This window comes from Cyprinus carpio, chromosome B21 (genome assembly GCF_018340385.1).
Source record: "Cyprinus carpio isolate SPL01 chromosome B21, ASM1834038v1, whole genome shotgun sequence".
In the NCBI taxonomy this organism is placed as follows: Eukaryota; Metazoa; Chordata; class Actinopteri; order Cypriniformes; family Cyprinidae; genus Cyprinus; species Cyprinus carpio.
The window spans coordinates 14,991,455-15,001,492 of NC_056617.1; the positions used below are offsets into that span (position 1 = coordinate 14,991,455).

At 37.2% G+C, this 10,038-nt stretch overlaps 1 protein-coding gene across 2 annotated transcripts; it reads right to left on the bottom strand.

Annotated features, from left to right (window-relative positions):
* Positions 1-469: 469 nt before the first annotated feature.
* Positions 470-10,038, bottom strand: LOC109045687 (cation channel sperm-associated protein subunit gamma). 2 transcript variants are annotated; one of them, XM_042748300.1, is made up of 25 exons: positions 9,862-10,038; positions 9,696-9,743; positions 9,294-9,441; positions 9,078-9,204; positions 8,908-8,980; positions 8,580-8,735; positions 8,328-8,493; positions 7,259-7,396; positions 7,030-7,128; positions 6,752-6,871; positions 5,619-5,678; positions 5,305-5,416; positions 5,105-5,219; positions 4,853-4,996; positions 4,652-4,722; positions 4,283-4,490; positions 3,958-4,026; positions 3,587-3,749; positions 3,245-3,357; positions 3,057-3,137; positions 2,862-2,918; positions 2,613-2,769; positions 2,087-2,125; positions 763-826; positions 470-643 (listed from the first exon to the last, which is right to left on the bottom strand). In XM_042748300.1, the coding sequence occupies exons 1-25, from the start codon at positions 10,036-10,038 to the stop codon at positions 511-513; spliced, it is 2,838 nt and encodes a 945-aa protein (XP_042604234.1). In that variant the 3' UTR covers positions 470-510. The 2 variants fall into 2 exon arrangements, with proteins under 2 accessions (XP_042604234.1, XP_042604235.1); XM_042748301.1 differs by lacking the exon at positions 2,087-2,125 and having other exon boundaries at positions 471-643.

Consider the following 10,038-nt stretch of genomic DNA (forward strand, 5'->3'; position numbering starts at 1 on the left):
ATGCAGGCCTTTGTCTTCTCAGGTGTGAATCACAGCATTATGCATGATAGTTGACGCCTTCTCGCATATACCTTTCCTACACAAAAAGTGTCTTCAAAAATTTAAATCAATCTATTGTTTTCTGTGAGCGAGTAATCAAGATGATTTTCACATCATTTTGAAGCAAAAACTCTAGGCTTCAAAATCTGTTCTCAAAAGTCTTGTGAACAAATGTTCTCTAGGTGTTTTATTGCCTTATTTCAGTGACTTCAAAATTGCAGTTTTTCACTAACCACACATAAACGTTGCTTTCTCAAAAACACAATCATGTACATACATGCTGCTCACATATTATTGTAGCCCAGTTTGTGCCGATTACAGTGTTATTAGACTTAAGCCATTTATGTGTTTATAAGCAGCTGAAAAAAACACAAATATCAGGGCATGTCAAAACTTCTCTAGGCCCACAAAACACTCTCAGGCCCCAGAGGGTTAATATATTGCTGGAGTTGTGGGAAAAGTGATGCTGTACTAAATAAAGTGACTGAAATCTGCTGTTTTGTACCTGTAATTGAGGCTGTTATACCTCAGAACCTCTTCAGGTGTGTACAGCTGAATGTTCTTCCTTGAGTGAGGACCACCACCAACTATCTTAAAAGTGTAGCTAAAAAACATACACACAGACTCTGTAATACCTAAACACTTCACGATATCTGGGGAACAGAAAATGCAACATGAAATATACTTTCTGAGACTGTTCTTATAAATCATGAGGAGCTTTACCTGCCAAGAAACTTCCTAGACTCTCCTAGGACCACATCCTGAATGAGGAGGATGGGAAAGAACACTACCAAGAGAAAGAGAGAAATAGAGAGAGTGACTCTTTAATTACTCTTTAAGTTACTATACAAAAATAATAGCTTGAATACCTCGAAATAAATATTTAACACACCTAAACAATGTTTAATCAAATAGGTTTATACTTTGTGTAATGCTGTCTTATGTAGAAATAGTTGTATCTCATAATATAATAATAATGAATATTGTCCTATCCTAACAAACCATACATAAATGGAAAACTTATTTCTTCAGCTTTCATATGATGTATAAATCTCAGTTTAAAAAAAGCTGACCCTTATGGCTGGTTTTGTGGTCCAGGGTCACATACAGGCTATAATGTTGCTTTAATGGATGTCATATAGACAACACAGAAATCCAGAATATAAAGGTTTTACAGCATTTTGTAACTTGCCGTTTCCCATTGAAGTAAAATTGATGTAACATTAAATTTTTTATGAGTATGGAAAAAATCACATCCCATGAAGAGTCATGTAAAGATCCATATTAAGTTATTTGTCTTGAATCATTACTGGCAGTGTCACACTTGGGTGGAATATACTAACACAAAGAAAAAGAATCAAACTAATAAGCAGTCTTTAAACACCGCCTCTGCAGAAGATCAACGCCTGCTTCTACATCGCTGCCTGATTAGCACCGCCCACCGATTTGCGCATGTAGTATGAATAACAAGAGAGGCAAACGCAGGTCTACACAGAAACCAAACGATAAAGATGGCTCCAAAGACAGCAAGACACTGTGCAGTATCAAGTTGTATTGACTTCTTTCTGATCCCAGCGTTAGTAAAGAGTGGGTGAAGTTTATTTTGAATGAAGTTCCACACCACGTCAGTAAGAACTTAGTCCTTTGTTCACTTCATTTTATCGTGGATTTGTACACGAACAATGCACAATTCGACACTTAAAAAAAAATAAAAAAATACAATTTAACAGAAAGACGATATTTTATTGACTATATTGGACCCGACAGTAATGTCGCAACACACAAGTGTGAGTAACTGGTTTTATTATGTGATCACTATTGCTTTGTCTGTTAAACAGATCATTTGATATGAGTATTTAGCCTATGTGTTTTTAACCTAAATCGCTGCAGTGTCCATCTGTGAAGGACTTATGATGTCAACATACACAGCTGTTAGCCAATCATAGCATTGGGTATTTGCTTCTGAGTCTACAATCCATCACGCCTATTTAAACAGTGTTCTGATGAGGGTGATTAAAAATAGGACAGAAAATAGCCTATTACTTACAAATTATGTTTTTTGATCTTGATAACATCATAAGTGGACCTTAGAGAACAGTACAAAATAAAAAACATGAACAAATGAGTTAATAATGAGATGATTGATAGTGAAAGAGTGAGAAAAATGGTGTTGACTGAAAACAAAGGTCCAGTGGAGAAACCAACCAAAACACAACCTAACGAAAAACAATCAAAAACACTATCACAAAACACTGCTTATCTATTCTAGGTCAGGTCTTCTGTCATGCCTGGGTGGAATAAACAAAGAAGAGAAGAAGAAGAAAAATCAAACTAATAGGCAGTCTTTAATAATCCAAAGAGAGTAAATCCAACAGAGAAGTAAGCACCACAACACATAATAGATATGAGACCCGGCAAACAAGAACTGAAACTGTGGAACTTCAATACATGAATAAATGAGGTGTTAGTGCACAGCTGAAACTAATGAGTGTCTATAGTAAACAAACTAAGGGAAACAGTGCTGACTGAAAAGTCCATGTGGAGTGAAAGTGTGACAGGCAGCAGGATCTTACAGTTTTTATAGTAGAAACAGGGTGTAACTGGGTCCGGATTCAAACAGCTGAAGTTCCTTCTGTTGAGCCGTACAGCCTCCAGCACAGCAGTACTGGCATCAAACACCAATCGGTTACCAGGAGGGCAACCAATATAGACAGGCAAATTCTGCAGACCCTAAGAGAGAGAACATGACAAAATGAGCCTCAAAGAGTGAGAAAGGGAGAGGAGAACAACAGAGTAAAAGAGTAAAGATGTATGAGCATTACACTGAGAACCATCCCATGGTCAGTCTGCTGAAAACACTGTCTTGGTGAAATGCCAATCTGAAAATTAACAAATAAACACAAACCATACAAATCTAGTTTGACATCTACAATATCAATATCAAATCTGATTGCCAGTCATTAATTTTTGCATTGTTTTAATCAGTAAATTTTCATCATTGATATTTTAACACTGACCCTAAACAACACACTGAAAGGCAAAAGTTTCTCTCCTGGAAACACCTGACCTTCAACCATGCCTTTGTCAGTCACCGTCACCTAGATAACAGAGCAGAAGATCCGAGTAACAGATGAACAAACACTCAGGAAAATATTAAAGTACAAACTGATGTAGCTAGGTGTTTATGTGGGGTAAGGTTAAGTGCCTTATAAAGCACTCCTCCATAGTTCAATTTCACGTATCTCTGGAGAGTCACACTCAGATATTTAGAATTAGGGACCCTCGCAAACATTCTGATGTCATTTACAGCACGCTCTCCTGGAACAAAACACATATTATTAGCAGGCCAGTCAATACATAAAACTAATATGAAAATAATCACCTTTTTTGAACTTCATTATGATTTCAAATTTAGAAAAATATGTATATGTATTGAATACAGTTAATGGTCTGGTTCTCATGTATCGGCACAATTGTGAATGCATAAAATGAGTATCAGGCAGAAAATCATTCAGCATTAGATTAAGTGTATATGTCAATTCCTAACCGATGGACTCTAGGGTGAGCTGATGGGCTCTTATGAACAGAGAGAATGAGAATGAGGCTGTTCTGTCCAGGTAAACTCTGTCTGGAAGTCTGGCCGTTATGTGTCCTTTGCTGTCTGTGGTAACACCTGACACATTATTATATGACAGGTACAAACAAAAGTCCTGAAACACAACAAGAACACACATGGTAAAATGACACTTCTATTAGGTTTGCCACCAAAAATACTCAGACAATTGCCTGAAAGATATAACTTGCATCTGAACTCTTCATACATATATTTTTGTTCTAACTTGCATTTTTGTTTACATTTTTAAACTGTATAATGGCAAACTGTTTATTTGCAATAGAATGAAAAAATAAATCTGTCACCTTATAGAGCACACCATTGCATGAGTGCACCATGCGTGAGATGGGGCTCTCTTTAGGATCTCCAATGACCTAAAAAAGGAAGGAGTAATACAAAATTCCACTACAATGTAACTACATAAGGGCAGCATATGTATATGAAGATTTGTCTTTTAAAATCTGCTCTGCAGCAGAAAGTGATGTCCACAGGGAAATGTTAAAATAAAAGTCATTATTTTGAAATAAGCACCAGCTTTGACAGGCAGTACATCTACAATAACAATTTATATAAATACAGTGTATAAATATATGCCTGATTTATAGTGACTGGACATGGTATAACTAATACCATGAGGTATTGTGCATGCAACTGCAGCAGGTGGTAGACAAGGCCCTGGTACAGAGCCAGTGAACGTGTGGGGTGTAATTCAGAAGAGGACGTCACTAGTTGGGGGTTGAATGAGTACCGCTGCAATCGGTTAAAGCTCTCTATATGAGGGACACTGTACTCTAGGTCAAAGGGACATGTGGACAGGAATGGCAGACGACTAAATGACCTATGTGGGAAAGAGAGAGAGATGCATCAGATGAACAGGTTAGAAAATCAAAATCAAAAATTACAATATTACTATAATAATTCAAAACAACAACAAAAACAAACACAAAAAAACAAATGCACATTCACTCAGAAACAAGTTGAACAAAACGACTGTCATACAAAATCTCGACCACTGGGATTTTCCTCTTCACAACAGAGCCTTTCCCATCCAAGTCTACTGTGTACAGCACCTGCACACACATACAAACACACGCATACATAAATGTGCGCATAGTCATAGTGTTATTATTCATGAACTTTTTTCATATTGTAGCCCAGTTCCAGGGGGTATTTGCTGTTTGTGAGTGTGCTTGTACACACCTCTTGTAACTCTTTATCTCCATCATAAAACACTGTGAGTGTGCTGTGATCACCAGAAAGAGCCTGCAGATGGGACAACTCATTCCAGCCCTGAGATGGTCGCAAACGAAACACAGAATCTGTTCTTTCTTGACCCCACCACAGCCAGGGAGAAACACAAGAAAAGAAAATGTGTCATTAAGAATTGTTCTTTGCTTTTGTTTCTGGATATGAATAGATTCTTGTTTCAAAATCATATAATAATATACACACTTCCTCCTGTTCAGTAACAAAGACAAATGTTCCATCATAAGAAAGAGTGAAATATTTTATCATCTGGTCACTAGGAAATCCACTGTCGTGCCAAAAACTCTGCTCTTCCTCCCAACTGAACAAACACACACAAAAACATGTTAACATAATTATGTAAATGCATGTTTTTTTTAAGTGTTAATGCACATGTGTGCACATACGTAAGAATATAAGAGAAGATGAGTGAGTTTCCCCAGATGTATAGAATTCCAGTGCTGGGGTTAAGCGTCATTCCATTGAATTTCAGGTTCAAAGAACTTGTCTCTTGGTGCCCTGTTACACACACCACACACACACACACACACACACACACACACACTCAAATACTGTAAACACATTTTATTATTATGATAAAATACCTGCAAAACATACATACAGTCTAATTTGAACACACACACACATAAAACAGATTCACATCACTTAATCTACACATGCACGCTAGGTCACAGACACATAAAAATGTGTATGTGCTTACGTTGCCTCTGAATATAAAGGATGAACTCAGGTAAAATCTCAGTCATCTGGAAATCACCATCTGTGAGGAAACAAAACAAGTCAAATCCATTTCTGATTTTATTTGTGACAGATTTGTGAACAGAGTTCTCAATAATAGAGCAAGACGGGGGAAGATGCCTTCCTTACAAACAACATGCATTTACTTTTAAATTGTAACATATTTGAATATATTCAGGGCCCTATGGTTTCCATGATGTGGAAAATGCAGGCAAAATCACAGAATCCATTAATAAAAATGGAGTTTACTGTATAATGTGGAATGTCACAACAATGTCACAGTGAGCAGCATGAAAGAACGCTCTCAGTCTTGATGGGAAAACAGTTCTACTAGAATGATGTCAGTTACATTTGTCAAATTGTGGATGAATAAATCTAAAGTAGGTCAGTACAGTTAAATCAAGTCACAATATGGACTAGTGTCATTAACAAATAGAAAAAAATCTTTAAAATTCAACGTTACACTATCATCATCATCACAAAAATCAGATCAACTAACTTCAAAACTTTTTCAACTGACTAAATCTTACAAATGCTGATGTTCAGAAGAAATGACAAAATTAAGAAGAGCGAAGCCATTTGTCAAATGTGTTGAGATGAGATTTTGTGCCATTTATGACTGAAAGAAAAAACTGAGGTGGAGGTGGTCATCTTGACCCAGGGCCCATCTTTCGTACTACTGCTACTGTACTGTGCTTAAGTAATGGCATTTTGTAATGTATATCTATACAAGGAAGGAGCATTCTGCAAATGAGCAGAAATTGAGTAAAATTATCTGTGAGCCACATGGCCACCTCAGACAAGCAGCCTCTGCTCCTATCTAACGGTCTTCTGCTTTGAGTAGGAAATTCGATAATTTCTCTTTAAACTGCTTACAGTAAACAAGTATAATCTTATAGCTGTATAAGCAGAAACCTATTCTCCAATGTTACAGTACGCTAAAGGAAAAGATGAAATGCTTCGGGTCACTGCAGGGTTACGGCTAAGAAAACTGCTTATATTATATTAATGTGATGTTTATCAAAAGCTCACCAAAGAAGTAAAATCATTAGGCTACCAACACCCGTTTGTATGTAATGTACAGCAGTATGTTACCGAAGGTGAGCAGTATGTAAGAATGCTCTTGATCTTCATGGAAAAGCAGCTCTACTAGTATGATGTCAGTTACATCGGTCTGGGCATTCTGGGCCGCTGAGCGCACCTGGCAACCGGGGTCTGGAGAAGAAGACCACATCAGTATAATTACATCCTTATAATTAAACAACTAACACATCAAGAATTGGCCTCATATGATCTATATGAAAATCAATAAACCAGAAAAGAAAACGTAATGTAGAGATTTAGGTTAGTGCATTTCATAACAATACACTCACTGTTCACAGTGCTTCTTTTAAGGTTTTTGTAAAATGCCACAATCTCGCATGCGGTGAATCCAATAGAATCCACCAACTCTGTAAATGTAACATCACCATCTAGTGGAGAAAATGAGATAGCTTATGAATGCAGTCAGGATGAGGGTTATCATTTGATAGCTTGCCTAATCAAAATTATATTGGAGGAAAAGTGTTGTATCAGAGAGAATAAAATAGTTCAGTATCTGACCGTAAACCTCTGCACGGTACAGGGTTCCACTCTGCAAGCCTCCCCCCAGAACATAGAAGTACTCTCTACCATGATGAGGAACACTCACTGGTACCAATCCAGACACACAGACTGCACTTAATAGCTTTTCCCATGCATCTATGAAAAAGAGATGTTTTAGAGTCATTGAAGACATGAACACAAAATTACCCTTTTAATAAATATCCCTTACGTTATTGTGCATCACCTCCATTATTCTAAAATAATTAAAATATTTTCAGACTATTTCATTAAAAATGTAATAATCTGATTATTCTACCCATACAATAAAATCAAAAATCATAAAGAAAACAAAAGCCTACTCTTCACAATATACAAAATCCCACTCTATATTATTTTCAATTGAATACTCAGTTTTGCTTTGAAATGCATCATGTTACAGAACATAAATGCTATTATTGAATACCACAATTAGCAATGTGATTCTCTCTCTTTTTTTTTTTCTATTGTGACGTATATACAAGTGAAAGAGCTTCTCAAAGGAGAAAAAATGTAGGGCAGGACTTTGTCTAACTGGAATTGAATAGATTGTTATTGTTTGAAATTAGAAAAATTGGGCTGTGCACATTCAGTGACACGTGTGCTGTCCTGATAATGAAATTTGTGTCACACACACTGTACACATACCATATGCGCAAAAACCAAAGTACCTTTTGGGCATAATTGCTGAGATTGCTGGAGGGGAGGGATAATTGCCCAGCCTAGAGGTTTATGTTTTTGATTAAAGATTATGAACATGAAAAAATAATTATGTACAAGGATGACTAATTTATAATAAACACAGAAAGAAAGAAAAAAAATCATTCTGTGCATTCTCACAGAATAAAATACTGCACTTAAATGTGTGTGAATAAGAAAAGAAGCCCTTTTATCATTCTTTTCCATTCAACCTCCATTAAAAGCATAAAATCTGGTCTTTGCTGAACTCTCATAAGAGTATATACAGATTTATACATACAAATATATTACCAGCGCTCTAAAATGATTAACAAGATGAAAAGAAAAGACACCCGCATAAATTCTGTTGTACCTGATGGTGGCACTCTGAGGGGAAGAAGAGAATAGTTTCCTAGGAAACGGTAAAGCTCTTGATTGTGTATGACAAATAATGAGCTCTCTGTAGATAAAGTTTCTTGAATCATAGAAGACTCCACCTGCAGACACTCCCGAGAGCCTAATGGACTCTTTAGACTCACCTATACATGCACATTTAAATTAATTTAAAGATTGGCACTGGCTCGATATGCAAATGTTATGGATACAGTGCCAGTTTAAGGACAACCTCTATGAGGGATGTATGCTGGAACTCAGTAGCAGTCATGAGCACAGCTGTTAAGCCTGGTATTCCTGGCAACAAGAGAACAGGAGCATGGTCCACTACAGACCAGAGTGGATGGGATGGACTACCAACTCTCAGCACGTCTTCTATAGCCTGTATCTATTCACAATAAACACCACATGCAAATAAATGAGGGCAAAACTTTATTAAAATTCCTCAAATCATATTTTCCATTATATCACTTGCTCTTGATATTGTCAATGACATCCTCTTAAACAGGTCATTGTGAATGTAAAGTATCTGGCACTGTACATCTGCTCCTTGACCTCACCTCAGTGCCAAAGGATGCTTCATTCTCTCCCTTCTCTGTAGTGACCATGTAGCCGTTCACATTTAGGGCAAAACTGCCCGCAGGTTTCACCATCACAGAATCAGAGTTAGGTTATTATATGCAGACAATAATGTATGAAAACAAACAGATACATGTAAATATACACCCACCTTTTCTCATGCAGCTGCTGAGAACCCATTTCAATGGATTTTACCTTCACCCGGTACACCACTGACCCATTGATGATGGGCATTGGGGCGTACCAGCTAAACTCGCACATCTCACTTCCACAGGTAGCTAAACAAACACACACCAGCAACACCACCAACACAAATAAATGTCTTTATATTCACAACCATTACTAAGTGCAGAAATGTTACACACACCATTGTCCGATAGTGAAGCCACTGACAGCTCCACCTCAAGTCTCTGCGGTCTGAAGTGAGTGGGGTGTGTGGGCTCTTGGAACGAAACAACCGCTTCTGGAGTCAACCCAGTTATTGAGTCCTCCAGCACGGCTCTGCCTGAAGACTCCTGAGACACCCAATAAATGTAACAATAGTAATATACATTGCTGCACATCAGGTTTGGATAATTGAAAAAAGTCTCGAAAAACAGTCCTATCCATCTATTTTTTTAATTTTAACTTATTTTTCTTGCTTGATGTGTGCTTCTAACTTTTGCCTTTCATTCCTAAAGATTCCTTACAGCTCCAAAAATATCTACAAGTGCTATCTATTTCAAAAAGTCGATATATCAGACCTCTAGATAGGAGTGGATTTTACTACCTTAAAGCCACACTGCAGGTCTAGCTTCAGGTAATATGGAAATCCCATCTGTGAGACACAGCAGAGTATTATGTAACTTAATGCACACACAACATTCACTGCACAATAAATACAAATTAAAATTAAGATTTCTTTTTTTTTGTTAATATCAAGAGCTTGAGCTTACATTTTTCTGCATTTCCACAGGGTCCAGATCTCGCACATCCATGCCTCCAGTCCGGAGACAGTACATTTCAGTGGAAACCGGTTCGGTTTTACACAGCCTCACGTCCCACTCACACTCTCCAGCGCGAGATGGTATAAAACCAAGCACTGATAGTGCAAGCAGCACAATCAGAGCCAT